This window comes from Fusarium keratoplasticum, chromosome 6, assembly GCF_025433545.1.
Source record: "Fusarium keratoplasticum isolate Fu6.1 chromosome 6, whole genome shotgun sequence".
NCBI lineage: Eukaryota > Fungi > Ascomycota > Sordariomycetes > Hypocreales > Nectriaceae > Fusarium > Fusarium keratoplasticum.
The window spans coordinates 3,721,575-3,738,051 of record NC_070534.1 but is presented as its reverse complement, the minus strand read 5'-3'; the positions used below and the strand labels follow the sequence as shown (position 1 = coordinate 3,738,051).

Genomic DNA, 16,477 nt, shown 5'->3' with positions numbered 1-16,477 from the left:
ACTCTTAAAATATATTTAGCTATAATATAATATCTCTCCTCTATTAGTCTTATCCTTAAGGCTATACTTATAATCCTAGTTTTATTATTAATATATTCTAACTTAAACCTATAATTATTCTCTTATTAACTATATCTAGTTATCCCCTTTTTAAAAAGCATTTAGCTATTATTAAATTAAGTAATATACTTAATAAGCGAGTATCTTAGATAAGTAAGTATCTTAAAAATCCCTTAACCTATATTATTCCTACTTAATTAATTAATTTATAACTACCTAATATATTATAAATAAATTATAAGGCTAGAATACTTCTTGCCCTTTAGGCCCTTTAGAATAACTTAAGGTTAAGTCTCTGATGCGCTGCATTAATATATATAGTCTCTTAGAAGACCCTAGGTTATTAATAAAAGAGCATTCTTTCTATATAAGAAACTACTATAAAATTATATAAGCTATTAGATCTAGAGAAATAGATCCTTATTTACTTTATTCTTAACCTAGATTTATAAGGATTTCCCCCTTAGCTTTATAATATTAAAGAAATAACTAATTAATTACTTATTAATTATAATATATTACTAATTAATATATATTAGGCTTATAACTTTATTAAGTAATACTTAGAGCTTAAAATATATTTTTTTTAGAAATATAACTACTAAAGAGCTAAGTATAAAGATCTAGTTATTATTTATAACTAATTTAAGCTTATAGTAAATATAATCGCAAAGTATAATATTTAATTAAATAATATCTATAACTTTAATAAGATAGGCTTTTTTATAAATATAATTATAAGTAAAATAATTATTATAGGCTTAGAAAGGTATTTAAAGCTAAAATTAATATAACTTAAAAACTAAAAATAGATTATAATTATTTAAGTAATTAATATAAAAAGCTAGGTAATTTAGCTATTTATTATTAATATAAATTAATATTATCTTATTAATTAATACTAAGAAAATAACCTTCTAAGTAATTAAGTAATTATAATAACTTAAAATAGCTAGATTAATAATAAGATTAGCCTTAAGTAATTAAAATATTTTAATTAAGATATAACTAATTAATTAACTAATTCTTATTATCTCTTAATTTTTAATAATTATAAAAATTACTAATTAATTAAATTTAAGAGATATTATAAGAAAAAAAAGATTATTTAATTTTATATATTATTTTATTTCTCTTATTTACTTTAGCCTCTTAATATTAAATATTTTAGGCTATTAAAAAAGGCCTATAATTAAGAAATAAAATATCTAATTAAATATTTTATAACTTATATTTTAAAAACTAAGTTCTTTTTAGCCTTTTATATTATATATAAGGCTATTATAATAAAAAGAAATATTAAGGGGGCTTTTAAAAGAGCTAGCTTTATTCCCTTTAACCTAGAAATTATAATCTTAAAGCTTAATATATAACTATAGACTTTAATACCTACTAAGGAGGGATCTAAGCCCTTAACCTCTTAGGTCTTAAGGACCCTAAGGATTATACTTAAGGCTAAATCTTAATCTAAATACCTTAAAAGATAAATTAAAAGGTATTAAAGTAGCTCCCTAGAGTTAATCTTTAAAGCCCTAAGGTCTTTTAAAAAAGAGATAAAAATAATTATATATCGGGTTACTTTATTAGCTATTAAAAATAAAGACCTTTAGGGGGTAAATAAAATACTTAATTAATACTAGAAGGCAAAAAGAACCTAACTATAAAAAAAAGAGGTTATAATAATAGAGGAAAGAAGATAAGTAATTAATTAAATAGATATTAATATATAGGTAATAGCTAAATTATTAAGATATAATAATTAAGGAAGATTAGCGCGACTAAGAGTTTAGTATTATAATATCTATAGCTAGCCTAGCTATAATATAAGGACCTATTAGGTAGTAATTAAGATATCTAGGGAAAAATATAATAAGTAGTTTTAATTAATTAAATAATTAATAATAGTTTTTTAATAATTTCTATTATAAGGGTTAAGATTTCTTAAGATACTTATTTATCTAAGATATTTACTTATTAAGTATATTAGCTAAATTATTATAAAGTAATAATTAAGAGAGGTTAGCGCGACTAGGTATTTAGTATTATAATATTTATAATAAGCCTAGTAAGTTAGGGCTCGGGCTAGCTAGGGAAATTATATACTTAGTTATATAATTAACTAATTAAAAGAGGCATCTTTTACCATAGCTCTTAGCTAGTTATCCTTTATATCCTTACTTTAAATTTAACCCCCTTTTTCTTTTACTTATTAAGCAGCCCTCGCGGCCTCTAATTAGCTATAAGTAGTTTATATATTATATATTTATAATCCCTAAATAACTAGCTATAATATAAAGACCTATTAGGTAATAATTAAGATATCTAAGGAAAAATAAAATAAGTAATTTTAATTAATTAAATAATTTATTATATTTTTATTATAATTTTTATAAAAAAAATTAAGATTTTTAAGATACTTACTTAATTAAGATACTTGCTATATATATATATATTACTAGATATTAATAGTATTTTTAATTACTATTTTATCTTTTTAAAACTCAGGGCATAAAGATACTTAACTAGGTAAAGGTCTATATCTTACTAGGGTTTATATTTAGTAATTCTTACTATTATCTCTCTATGCGTCATCCCCAAAGAATGCATTAGAAGACAGATCTACAAGTCATTCAAACAAGTTCTACTCACTTTCCCTATGCACCACCGACAGCTTGTTTGGCTTCACCCAGTACTGGAAACGGAAAAAGTTCAGAAGCGCCATCCCAGTATACGTAACAGGCACATATCTCGCTCCACGCCGAATCCACCACAATGATATTTTAGCTGCCCACCGCGAGCTGACGAGCGCCTGGCCCATTCCGGATGAGAACGCCGCCGGAACAATGTGCCGGTATATGAAGTTTTCGTCGTCGTAACAAGCTCGAGCAAATGGAACGAAAGCACGCTTCGAGTCAGTGTAATGGCGCATATCATCCGTCCATGCGCCGTGAAGCTCTGCCTCGCTGCCGATATACCATATCTCCGGGAGTAAAAGAGATCTCGGTTGCTCGCGGACGCGCATGAAACTGTCGATGATAGCAATGGCGCTTTCACAGTTGGCATTGAACGCGTCGTCAGCCTGCTTTGACCCATGAGCAAGAACGAGGATGTCGGTGTTTCGAAGTTTCTCTTCCAGTCCGCAGTAATCGTTGTAATTCCAGTCACGTCCGAACTGTAACGTCTGGATCGACGTGCCTTTTTCCTGACTGAGTTCTTTCAATAAGGCCTGTCCAAGCGCTCCACGTGCTCCTGTCATGGCGATACGTCGGCCTTGCAATGTTGTAGCTGTACCAAACAACCAATCCACCAGGCGAACCATTGATCCAAAATAACCTTGAGGGTCTATGTGATGGAGGGCATGGTACTGAGGGCCGACAATAAAGGCGTAGGGGTCTTTAGGTAATCGAGTGTATCGGATATGGTTCGAATCGCGCCCTTCGTTCCAAGCGACCACAAATGAGCGGATGATGAGGAATATCAAGACGAGAAGGATATCCTGATTCGCAAGCAGAGGCGTCCTTAGAGCCATGACGCGAGTTAACTGCCAGCTCACCAAACTGCCAATCACCTGACAGAGCAACTCTAGTGGCAGGTGCAGTAGCAGGTTCCAAGTAGAGAAGGCTTCATTGAAGTTCAGTCGTCGATCAAAATATTGATGGTGGACAACATGGATTCGTGCTAGTCTGCGGAGGATTGGGTTTGAAGATCGACCAGATTGATGGGCTGTCCAGTGAACCAGGTCAAAGACAATAGATCCCACCACAACGTGGATTGTGGACAAGGCAAGACAATACGCCAGCCCCCAGGGGTACAGGTTATTGAGGTCATTTTGAAAAGAAATCATGATGATATACTGTTTGGCGTGTACTCCCGCTTCGGATTGATTGGATTGTAGAATGATATATATTGGGGGAAAAGGGATTCTTTATAGCAGTAACGTGTCACCAAATATTATACGAGAAGCACAATTAATAATTGTAATTCATGTCTGATGACGAATACCTCCTGGATGTGATGACGCATGCCTCTCTTTGTGGGGCTGATAATCTGAACTTGAGGTGATAGCCCAGTTGGACAGCAGAGCAGCCTTGATCCGCTTATGGATCGGTATTGGGACCTCCCACTCAGCGAAAAGAACGAGACATGTCGATCACAAATACTCGATGATGTTAATGAAAGGAGTAAATGATATACCTTGTGCTTAAGAAGATCAAATAGTACTTATCATGATGATACCCGAACCCGTGGTCAGGTTAAATCACCACGAAGAAATGGTTCGAAATCATTCAACGTAAGGGCTATTTCAGTACCAGGCTTTCAGATGCGGCCGAGGTGCTGGATCCCAGAACAGCAATACTTTACGTATGATAGCCTGCCAAACCAGGATCCTGTGTGGGCTGATCGTCCGGCTGGCAGTAACTGCAAGCATCCACGAGGGCTAAACGGGGCGAGCAAATTGGCGCAAGAGGAACTAACTAGAAGCTTCGTTTAGTGTTTCAGTTGTCCGCCTTTTGAGAAGTACCTTACCGATGTTCAAGTGGGCTGTGCTAAAGTTGCCAGGCGAGGGTAGCTGAACTTTTTTGGATCATGCCAACGTTTTGGCTAGGCTACCACTTCAGCGAGTCCCGTACCTTCAGTCACTGAGGCGTAAGGCGATTCGAGAACCAGACCCCAACTTTCTCGCTAAATCTGGATCCAAGGAAAGAATCCTACGTATGTGGCAGCGTTCTGCGTCGTTAAGTTGGTCTCACTTACACAAGTAAACTCATTACGCGGCAGTTCATTACCGAATCTCTCGCAGAATGTAAGCAGCCCTCCCATACCTATTAACCGAGACCTGCCAGCCAGTGGGATTAAGGTCTTGACGGGTACGAGGCATTTCTAGTGACGCGAAAAACGTTTCAGGGCCCTCGTAGTGACAAGGCAAGCACATTCCGCTACTAAGAATAGACTGAAGTCCTTACACGCAGAGCCCGTTTCGGAATGTTTTATGAGCAGTAAAGTTTCAGGACGACTGGTAGTGGCGACCCCCAAGGAGCGTTAAGTTAGTTAAACATGGAGCACCCCACCCTTCTATGGGGCATTCTGGCCCTTTTGTGGCAGGCCATTCTGCTGCCTCATCCTTCCTTATCCACCCAACGCGCTAGGACGAAGATATCCCACATCCTTGCTGGCAATCAAGTTAGCGTCCTGTCGCTGCTTCATATCGTTGGCCAGTTTTTCTGCGCCCCAGTGTTTTTTTCGGTCTTTGACTTTGCGCGAATAACCGGTTTCAGCCTTGAAATCGGATATTTGTGGGGACTATCCAGCGCGCATTTTTCACATTCAAGGTCACGATATAATTTGGACCTCTCGGTCTTTGGCTTGGCCTTCTTCGAATGTCGTTCTTGATTCGCTCCCCTCGCGATAAACCACGTGCCAGCCTTCATTATGAAGAATGGCAAACGAGCCCGTACCAATGTCAAGCAGTCCAAGTTTGGTTGTTTCAAGTGCAAGTAAGGAACATTCACCCATGACAGCCATAAGGTCACGCTGACAAAAACGTCCTAGAGAGAGAAGGATCAAGTGTGACGAATTGAAGCCGTCTTGTTATCGCTGTGTAAGGTCCCAACTTGCCTGTCCTGGCTATCCACGTGGAGCACCTCTGGGGCCTCGGTCAGGCACATCTTGCCAATCCGCTGTCTCATCTACGTCTTGCGTCAGGCTCAACCCAAGCCAAGCCTCGGGCCGTTTTCACTCTCTCGCATGTGCTATACTCAACCAATGCCCGCGTAGGGGGAAAGGTCGCCTTGAAATAGCCTTTTGGGCATACATTGTCCCCCAGCTCTCTCATGCAATCCCCTCGGTTAGGGCGGCCGCCACTGCATTTGGTGCGTCCTATCATGAATGCGTCTTGAGAAACAACCATTCTCCTTTGGGTTTGGACGCCACGAAACAGTACCTTCAAGCTCTTCGGTTCGTGCAGCTTGATCTTCAAGGCCGACCCCATGGGGATGTTCCCTGCATCATTGCGTGTCTATTGCTCGCCTTCACTGAGGTTCTACGACAAAATACCAATAATGCTCTTATTCACCTACACGGCGCTTTTACGCTGATAAAAAGTCGTTTCAGTGAGAAATCGGCTTCTAACTCTGACACCAGCCAGATGCCATTGGTGTTTAAGAAACTTGACCTCCATATCGCGACCTTCTCCTTCGGTAGGTCGCCAGGTCTTCCACTTTCAATCGGCAACTCGCCTGGCATCTTTACTTCAACGCAGTTGGATGATGTGTTCTTCAACATCCTACATTGCTGCTATCACTTCATCTCAACCGCGGTTGAGTATAGATACGTCAACCACCGATTCATCCCACGGGCTTTACTCATCGAGCAAGGCCGCCACCTAGCTACTTTGCGGCAATGGCTTTCCCTATCACAACCACCATCTTCGTCCCTCTCTCCCCACCCCAACGAAAACGAGCACACTCTGGTTCTTCGGGCTCAATGCCTGGCAGCATTCATCTACACTGGAACCATCCTTGAGCCATACGAGGCAGGCTACGATAACTACAGTCACTGCTTCCAAGAAATTCTCATCTTGGCTGAACAAGTCCTCCGCCAATCCGGACACGATAGTCCCAACGATCTTTCTCGGAATGCTTTGGAGCCTTTTACGCCCGAGATGGGCATCATTCATCCTATTTTTCTGACAGGGCTGAAGTACCGGCACCCTTTTTGGCGTCGAAAGGCTATTGACCTCCTGCAACGAGCCGGAAGGGAAGGCCCATGGTGTGGAGCAACGGAAGCCTCGGTTCTCACAACTGTAGTAAAGGCAGAGGAAAGGCTGGTCAATGACCCCCTATGCGGCTCTCTTCCTGTTGAAAACTCTTCACTAGATGGAACTTGGAGCATTTCGGAAGGGAAGAGAATTCATACATGCTGGGTGGTTCGCTTCCTGGACCAAAAGCTCCCGCACAACAAGAAGGAGCGCACAACTCAGCAGAGTAGCTATCAGGTTGCCGAGGTTCGATTGACCAAATGCAAAGATATTGGTGGCATGTTGCGAGCCGGGGAATCAGAGACCAGTCAGGATGCATGGCGAGATCCTTCGCACTGGCACTCGTGGATAGAGCATGCGCTAATACCGGAGACAGTGGCTGGGCTTCCCAGTCTCGGATAAAGTATCCACCTGCCGCTCCAATTTTTGCTGTCATGTGGATGTTGATGAGTCCCCGCGCAGAAACACCAGCCTAGGGTTAGCTTGATAAGAGCTGATCGCACAACCCAGTACATACAAATGTAACACTGATGCGACTCACTAGTTACATCAGATTAATCAAGGCAAACATACCTCATGTGCAAGGAGTGAGATTGTCTCCGCCCAATAACTGAATATTAAACCGACAACCCGCGGGATTACACGTAAGCGTCATGCCCCTGCAGACGAGGCGCTTGGAGACGCCCCTTAAAGGCGCCACTCTGCTCGTCTATCCTTAACTCTAAGCCTTTTCCAAACAGTCTAAGCCCCATCCAAGACGATTACCCCGGTCTTTGGGTCTTGGAGCCCACTTAGTCTTAAAGCTTCGCCTCGCCAATTTCAAGCTGATCCACTGGATCGTGTCACAAGGCTCTTGTCAAGGCCATGACATGGTAGTAGAATAACCTGACTAAGCAAGGGACTGAACTTTGTTCTTATCCGGCGATAACCCGCTGAGGTCACGTGACTCATGAGGCCACACAACCTAATTCGGCCGAAGCCTCGATGAGGACTCGGCAAGTTGAAGTCTCCCTGGCAATACGGATATAACCGTTATCTCTGATTTCACCCTGATCGTGCCTAAAAGGCCCATCTTCTTACACAGAGGCAGGGCAAGAGCCTGGTCTCTAAGTCGCCACAGTTTTGATCTTGGGGGTCCAGCACGAGGTCATCGCTCGACTTCTCATTCCAAGACGAGGCGTGCTCAGTCCCTCGATCGAATACATCACTACCATCGCCATAGCCGCCCAGAGTCATCCCGCAGAGCCCGTCACAATGGTCGAAAGAGACACGGCGAAAGTGAGCCGCAGTCTCAGCGGAAACTAGAACATGCCATCAACGCGACCATCGACGCCGCTACCCTGGAGGCATTCCGGCTAAGAAAAGAGCCTGGCGAGTGGACTGGGGCCAAGGGAACGAGAGTGGCAACGGTAGCAGTGGGTGCGGCAGTTCTAGACGCGACGCATGATGGGCATCCAGACAGACATAGCAAGCGAACCTTGGCAAAGTCGACTCTGGGTGGTCTTCTTGTTAAGAGGCTGTTGAATGCCCCTCAACAGGAGCTTAGATATCGTCGATATTGACGGGATGGAGGCATAAGAAGAATGAGGCTTAAAATTGAAGGAATAAATTCTTGTCAAGCTCCACTGTTGGACAAAACTTGTCAATATCAGGTTGGAATGAGGCCAAAATTAGGCAAGGATTACGATCAACGTGAACAACCACAACTAGCATCAGGCAGCAGCCTGCTGCCTATGAGATCAACAGATTGAACACGAGTATAAGAGACCAACCTTCATCGCTCCTTAGATATGGGGGGCAATACAATTGACACTGATCTTTTATTTCAATGTCTGCATTCGTGTATCAGTGCTAGGTTGACAAGACCCATCTCTGTTGAAATGAGCATGTTGTGTTGATTGAAGAAGAAGAAAGACTAGCGCTAACCAGCGGAAGCTATAGACAAGAAGACATCCACATCCTAGCCCCCAATGGATCGGAATGCTCAGTGATCCGTCAAAACAACGGATCTCAACAATCTCCGTCGTCTCGACCCACACCTGGCGGAGGGGTACGCTATCCCAAGACGAGATGGCCCAGAGCATTGAACAAGGAGACGATTCCCACTGCAAGGTGGTGTCATTTTTTATGCCCAAGGGATGCCCGTAGTCGTGAACAAGAACATCTACACCGGCCTGAAAATTGTGAATGGAGCGGAGTTTACCGCTGCAGATGTTATTCCCGACCACAAATACCCAGGACATCACCTTGCCGACGACGTCACCATACACTTCGGCCCTCCACACGGCATACTCTTACGGTCGAGAGACACAGAACGCTTCGCCGTCCCAATCCTCCCAGCGGGAACAGTGCTCATCCGGCCAATCTCACAGAACCTCGATCCAGCCAACCGGCGCTTCAAGTTCTTATCGGCCAAATACACTCGGCGCAGATTGCCCATTGCTCCGGCATTTGCCCTTATTGACTTCAAAGCCAAGGCAAAACGTTCAAGGAAGTGCTCTTAGAGCTGCGTAGACATCATAGAGTCAATAGAGAACCATTTAAATGCGATTTTACTAGTCTCTACCTATAGTTATCCAGGCGCACGACGCTTCAAGGGGTCAAGCTTCTCAGTCCTATACGACACCAGGATTTCATCGGTAACAAGCTAGCTCAGGCCATAGTTGATGGCATACAGACACTCAGGAACCTAGCCGTAGAAACTCGACGGATATATGGGGGTCGGAGTCGCGGTGCCTAGGAATAACATGCATGCGGGATCATTCTGAAGATGATTTAACCTTTTGCCTCATCCTGAAGTTTGAAATCACTCCGACGCCACCGGCCTTGTAGTATCCAGAACCGACCCCCCTTGCCCATGAAGGGGCTCATGATTTGAAGCTCCGACCCGGCGAATTTTCAACGCAACTTAAGGGCGCCAAGCAAGAGCTAGACACAACAGTTTTCTGATTCAGAATGCACGCCATACCCTGTGTTAAGAGTCTTAGATCTCATACGACGACCTTACCGCCAGCCAATCGTCCGGATCCTTCTCCCCGCCTTTTCCAGGTCGAAACTCCCTTTGTTCCTCGCAGTAACGTACCCACCACTTTTCAACGGCCTGCCGATTATACAGCCATCTCGGCGCACCTTCTCCCTCACCGAAGAGGTCCAGAATGTGGCCACAGTATATCCATACGCCCTCCAGATACTACGGCAATAACGGCTTCTTATCCTTACGCGTGACAAAGATGGTGCCGACTTGTGACTGCTACGCTGGAGGCGCGAAGGCCGAGTCGGGGTTAATATTGAGGTACGTGGCGATCTGGTTGTCCAGGTCGACACGGTTGGCGGACTAAGTGCCTATTCGGTAGAGGACTAGCGGCACCTGCGGAGACAACATCTCTGGCTCGGAATCCGTGTCTATGTTGTCCTATTTCGAGTAATCTATAGGCGCTATGGAATCAATACTTCATTCGGTCCGAGTGAGAGGTTATTAAAGATGTTGGAGTTATGAGACGTTAGGGTGGGTTCAAACACCAGGTCTTCCCCAACACTCGGGTCACCTGACGCCCAATGCCCTCAAGCCATGCCGTAAGCTTCGTTCCGAAAGGCCTTGGCGGGTCCGTAGGGACCGGTCTCCTGTGTGGCACTGTCATACTCACTGTGGCTAGCTCATGGGTACGATATCAGCCACAGAGGATCCCTTCATCTGGTGAAGTGCGACTAGCATTGCTCTCCCCACCACGAATGTTGGCCCGTTTCTGGACTTCGCTGACTTCTTGGTACTTGATTGAAGATTAGTTTTGCAAGTCTCTGTATCCGCATGGCGTTTGATTTCCACCCCCCCCACTGAATATCATTTGAAAACCACCTGACTGCTTAGTATTATTGCACATGGCCGAAGGGAGTCTACTATAAATAGCACCAGAGATCAAGTTCTGCCCTCTCCCTGGGCAAAGGTCCTGAAAAAAGGAACCCCATCGTCTGAGAGGTACCGGTACTACTGGTGGGGCCTCCAGTTCGTCTAGTCTGGTGATTTCCTGTGGGGGCGGGCCAGCAGCTCCAGAGGGAGTGCTGATGCCCAAGCATCGTGACTTCAGAGGCGATTCAGGCAACGTGACTGGCTCAGGAATATCGGCCAGAGTCCGCTTGGTGTGCCATTGATTTGGCCGCCGCATTATCTTTCATCCTATGGGAATTTGTGAGCAATCAACGCAAGGTTTGAACCACCGCATCTTGTTTCTTCCGTGGATCTGGATTCCTCCATACATCACCATGACAGCACAATGACTTGCCCGCCGATCAAGGCAGCCCTGTCGCGAATGCTGAATCATAGCTGATCGTGGTTGACTACATGGCGGCCAAAGAGTCCACGTCACAACCCGAGTACATCTCAACAACGTGATTTTAGGCATGCAATGATGTATTTGCCCGACTGCTTAATAAAAACCCCTCTGGTCGACTGGCGGATCTGTTGGATTTAAATGACGGCAGATTCATTCACAGCAATAAGCCACCAACGGTCAAGGTTTGATTAGCTTGCTACAGCGCATGGTATAAGCCTTAACGACTGGCTGCAGCCATGGGCTTAAGCTACAATACAAGATCAAAATGGGGAATTTAAAAGAAGAGAATCTAATGATGCATAGAAAAAATTTACCTCATACTCTTGTCATAGTAGTCCATGTCAGCCAGTCTTATGCCTCTAGGCTCTTATTATCCGACTCGAATATATCTTACTACTCTCCCCATAATTATCTGACAAGCCCCTACACCTGCAAATATTATGAGAAAGTTGAGCCTCCTAGTATCAGGTATTGTCAAGGGTTGACTCCATAATGTCCGAGCCATGTCGGGAGCTACAACGGGAAGAGCCGCACGGCCACCCAACCGATCTACATCACCGCCCGGATACTCGTTCCAATTCTAGTTCTCCTCCTCCGGCTTCACTTGCGTCTTCCGCCCCTAACATTGCTTCATCTCAGCCTGCTCCTCCGGCAGATCCCTCCAATGCTTCGTCTTCCTCGGCTCATGCTCTTCCCGCCACTGACCCTCAGCCTCAGCCGGGGCCTTTGACACCTCGGCAAAAACCATCACGGCCGAAGAGCCTTCGTCCCTTCATACTCTCCGTCATGGCTTTCAAGAACAGCCGCAAGTTCTCTAGGCCCACTTCGGTACATCGTAAAAGGCAGATGAGTACAATTGCGGAAGCGGAAGGTCAATTTGGTCCAGCTCTCACGGTAGGGGTTTCAGTATTTGTCCAACTCAGCCCTCTTCACCATGCTGACCTTATGCCTCATATAAGACACTCTATCTCGGCATATCCGGCGTGTTCTCGGATGATCAAACTGCAATTGTCTCCTTAGCTATCAACGACAGTATCTACTTACTTGACTTCTCGGTCAAGCATATTGTGCTTGACGACGTTCTAAGGGTGGACCAGGATCTTATTGCCGACTACGTCCTTGAAGAGGTTGAGAAGTACGAGCAAGAAAACTTTGCCAAGTTCGTTGGAGCTGGTCTTCCGACCACGCTCAGGTATATGAGCCCCAGCCTGTGTTCTCGTTTGTGGCTGGATCTGGACATTATCCCAATTGTATTGCGTCCTGACGGCGAGGAAAGAGAGAAGAGTTTCTGGGATGTCAAGCGCGTTGATGAGCAGGCCGATTCTATGGCTCGCAAGTGCGTCATGTGAGTATTCAGGCTCTGATGGGAAAAGACAACTTGAGTTGACATTTTGACCTAGGCATTTCGGTCCGTCCCTTGCTCCTCATCTGCAAGTTGGATTCCGCGGCCTTGTTCAGACTGATGCTGGATTCCGTGCCAAGATGGTTACTCTGCAGAACTATAAGGATACCTGTGGCGCTGCCACCTGGAAGGCCATGATGACCTATGCTGAGAAGCTGCGCCATAATGATATACGCATTGCCTTCTTCAGCTCTACTCCGCAAGGCGGCGGTGTCGCTCTTATGCGCCACGCGCTAGTCCGCTTCGCTCGCCTTACGGGTGTTCATCTGGCCTGGTACGGTAAGCAGACCTGTTCCGCAGCCAACATATCGCCACAGACTTCGTCCCTAGATTGCTTATACCCGATGTAGTTCCTAAACCGCTTCCTAGAGTCTTCAGAATCACCAAGAATATCCACAATGTCCTCCAGGGTGTCAGCCCTCCTGACCAGCGTATCACTACCGAGGAAAAGGATGCCATCATTGATTGGATTACCGAGAATGCTCACCGATATTGGCTCGCTGATGGCGGTCCACTTCGCCCAGTAGAGGAGGGCGGCGCTCACATCGTTATTGTCAGTATTTTACATTCTGATTCCAGCCTTTACATTTGATCATGAATCGGGCTGCTGTTGTTTCCTTCCTGCTTTTGACCCAGCCAACTCCGCTGCACTCTTCGTCGCTGCTCTTAACGCTGACTATATGGACAGATCGATGACCCACAGATGCCGGGCTTGATCCCCCTGATTAAGAAGATCACCCCTGACCGTCCAGTCCTCTACCGTTCCCACATCCAGATCCGAAGTGATCTGGTTGCCAAGGCTGGCTCATCCCAGGCTGATATCTGGGACTTTCTGTGGAGCCATATCCAGCTGGCAGACATGTTTATTAGTCACCCAGTTCCTAGCTTTGTTCCTCATACTGTTCCGAGGGAGAAGGTCGTCTACTTCCCTGCTACTACCGATTGGCTTGATGGCCTCAATAAGGAACTGAACGATTGGGATTCTGGTTTTTATGGCCACATGTACAACAATGCTTGCCACTCCCAGCGCATGTGAGTATTCGGACACTGGTCAAATGCCATGATGGAGAAGATCTCTGATTGACCGTTCTGGAGGACCGAGTTGGACTGGCCAGCCCGCAAGTACATCACCCAGGTGGCCCGCTTCGATCCCTCAAAGGGTATTCCAACCGTCATCGATTCCTATGCTGAGTTCCGCCGCCAATGTGAGACCGCCGGTATTACAGATGTCCCTCAGCTCATCGTCTGTGGTAATGGATCGATCGATGATCCCGACGCCAATATGGTCTACGACCAGGCAATAGACCAGCTAGAGACATACTACCCTCACCTCATCAGAGATATTAGCATCATGCGCCTAAGCCCAAATGACCAGCTACTCAACACCCTTATCGCCAAAGCCCATGTTGTCCTCCAGCTCTCGATTCGCGAGGGCTTTGAGGTCAAGGTCTCAGAGGCCCTACATGCTGGCCGACCTGTTATCGCCACCAAGGTTGGCGGTATCCCTCTCCAGGTCAAGGACAAGACGAACGGCTTCCTTGTGGACCCGAGCGATTGGAAGGCTGTTGCTGGCCATCTCATGGATCTCTTCACCAATGACGACCTGCATAAGAAGATGAGCCATGCCGCCAGGACCGGTGTCTCGGACGAGGTCGGCACCGTCGGCAATGCCCTCGGCTGGTTCTACCTGGCTGCCAGATGGGCCGAAGACGGCGTCGTAGAAAGGGGCAAAGGCGGCCTGCCGGGCAACGAGAGATGGGTCAATGACATGGCCCGGGAGGAGGCTGGCTGCCCGTATTCTGAGAGTGAAAACCGCCTACCGCGACAGTTCACCGAAAAGAAGGTTTTCGATGCCAAGGCTGCCGAGTGAGTACCGGACACACAAGCAGCGGAGGTCTAAGGGGGCTCTGCTGATGCTTGGGGGTGGCGAAAACGCCCAGAAGGAAACCAGCAATGCGATTTGATTAAATCCGGCAGATTTTACGGGGGATTTTGACTGTGCGTTGAAGTTCTTGACTTCTAACTGAATGAGTGACTGAAGTTAGTCTGTGTTATGCTTCCTTAGATCCCTCGTATTCGTCAGCTATGAAGGAGTGTTCTTCACGATCTTTTTTATCTGTTGAAATGAGAAGATGCTAATTGCTTGGTTCACCCTAAAGGTGCAGTAGGGGAACCACTGTTTATGTACAGACACGATCTCTTGTAGAACGTTCCTCCTTCCTCCACACCTTGCCACCGCCTTGGTCGCCTCACACTTGTGATCTCCAATAGGACGTGCTATTACCGGCTTGGCTACCGGCGCTCCGCTGACCATCGTGCCCATTTACATCGCCGAGCTAGCGCCTGCAGAGGACCGAGCCTACTTCCTCGCTCTGAAGGGCTTGTTGACAGCCATTGGCTACTTGATCGCAAGCCGGATTGGATATTCCACCTCTTTTGCTGCTACAGACACGCAATGAAGAGTTCCATCCGCGATGCAAGGCCCGCTGGCCGTGGCGCTCCTTATTTGGCCTTTTGCCTTCCCAACTCCCGTTGCTGGCGTAAATTACGACTTTTCTTGCTGCATATTGAATCCAACTTGTATTGACAATGACGCCAGTGAACTTGAAAGACCCTATCGAAGCTTCATGTAAATACAGGCGAAGAGTTTATTACCGGGGGAATATCTGGGATTAGGGAGCAACTAGCACCCGAAGCAGCTAAAGGCAATCGGTCCAGCTGGGCCGAGCTCTTTCTCTCCAATATTCTCGTCGTCTCTTGCTGGCACGCTCTATTCTCAATATGACAAAGGACTCCGGGGGTAGGCTGGGTGGGAACCCCTTCTAATTCGCCTTTACAGGATTGGAGAATTGAGATTCTAATAGTCTTGTTTCTACATAGGCGGCATCGTTCAGAACTAACAGTCACTATTTTTTGCTGGTCTCAGTTTCGAGGGCAAAACGGTATTACTGATCAGCCCATGATAGGTATCATTGGACAGATTGCCAACATTCTATGGGTGTCGGATAAGTGGCCACGCGTGCGGACAATGTGTAAATCCTACACCTCGGAGTGCCCACGAGGTCGCTCTACTTCGACCATCCTAATTTTCTGACACGGAAGAAACATAGACATTGGCTCGGGGGTTCTCACAGTGTTTTCAGTATTACTCGCCGTCATGTTCCGCTTCTTCGGAGACAACGGTAACACTTCTGGAGCCGCGGCCGTCGTAGCCTTCATCTTCCTCTACTCAGGCTGTGACGCTATGTTCTTCAATAGCACCGTCAGGGCCATCGTTTTCGAGATATTATCCCAGCACCTGCGAGTCAATCATAACTCGTTAGCCCTATTCTCCATATCCGTTACTAACAGTTGGCTCGCTCAGATCACGCCCGTCCTGTTAGATTCACTCGCATAGAAAGTTCTACTCTGTCTTCACCGCCCTCGGTATGAACGCCGCCTGCATTTACTGGATCTGGCTTCCCTAGACAAATTAGCTTATTGTTGAGGAGGTTGCCGGTGCCTTCGGAGACGACGTTATCAAAGGGTTAAGCTTAAGGAAGTTGGCAACGGGGAAAAGATGGATAATATGGCTGTTGAGGTCGACCAGGCCGAAGATAACCACGTCTTCAAATAGGCCCGAATTCAAGGCGCTGCGCCCGTAGCTGCCCGTTTGTGGTGCCAGGACGCTTGCCAGTGAGATGGGCTTGGTGGTCCTTTCTCTTACGTCTCTTTACCTAGCGCCGCAGCATATTATAAGAACGCGTATTTTTATTTACATCTAAGAGTGGAGGGCCCCAGAATCATAACTACTGCTGCATAAGTCATAGATGGGACTGACTAAATGCTCGCTGATAAGAAAGATTTGACGGGTTAAGGAAGCGAGGCTCTAGCAAAACCTTAAACATAAATATTCACGTAATATCACGCCAAAGACAGATCGCGTCGTTC

At 45.7% G+C, this 16,477-nt stretch overlaps 3 protein-coding genes across 3 annotated transcripts; 2 read left to right on the top strand and 1 right to left on the bottom strand.

Annotated features, from left to right (window-relative positions):
- Window positions 1–2,701: 2,701 nt before the first annotated feature.
- Window positions 2,702–3,589, bottom strand: NCS57_00914000 (uncharacterized protein; the record flags this gene model as incomplete). The annotated part of the gene is made up of 1 exon (XM_053058926.1): window positions 2,702–3,589. The coding sequence occupies one exon, from the start codon at window positions 3,587–3,589 to the stop codon at window positions 2,702–2,704; it is 888 nt and encodes a 295-aa protein (XP_052912757.1).
- A 1,901-nt stretch (window positions 3,590–5,490) lies between these two features.
- On the top strand, window positions 5,491–7,219 carry NCS57_00913900 (uncharacterized protein; the record flags this gene model as incomplete). The annotated part of the gene is made up of 3 exons (XM_053058925.1): window positions 5,491–5,555; window positions 5,611–5,659; window positions 6,206–7,219. The coding sequence occupies 3 exons, from the start codon at window positions 5,491–5,493 to the stop codon at window positions 7,217–7,219; spliced, it is 1,128 nt and encodes a 375-aa protein (XP_052912756.1).
- A 4,418-nt stretch (window positions 7,220–11,637) lies between these two features.
- On the top strand, window positions 11,638–14,417 carry NCS57_00913800 (Glycos-transf-1 domain-containing protein; the record flags this gene model as incomplete). The annotated part of the gene is made up of 6 exons (XM_053058924.1): window positions 11,638–11,973; window positions 12,105–12,490; window positions 12,546–12,826; window positions 12,898–13,100; window positions 13,236–13,579; window positions 13,643–14,417. The coding sequence occupies 6 exons, from the start codon at window positions 11,638–11,640 to the stop codon at window positions 14,415–14,417; spliced, it is 2,325 nt and encodes a 774-aa protein (XP_052912755.1).
- Window positions 14,418–16,477: the final 2,060 nt, after the last annotated feature.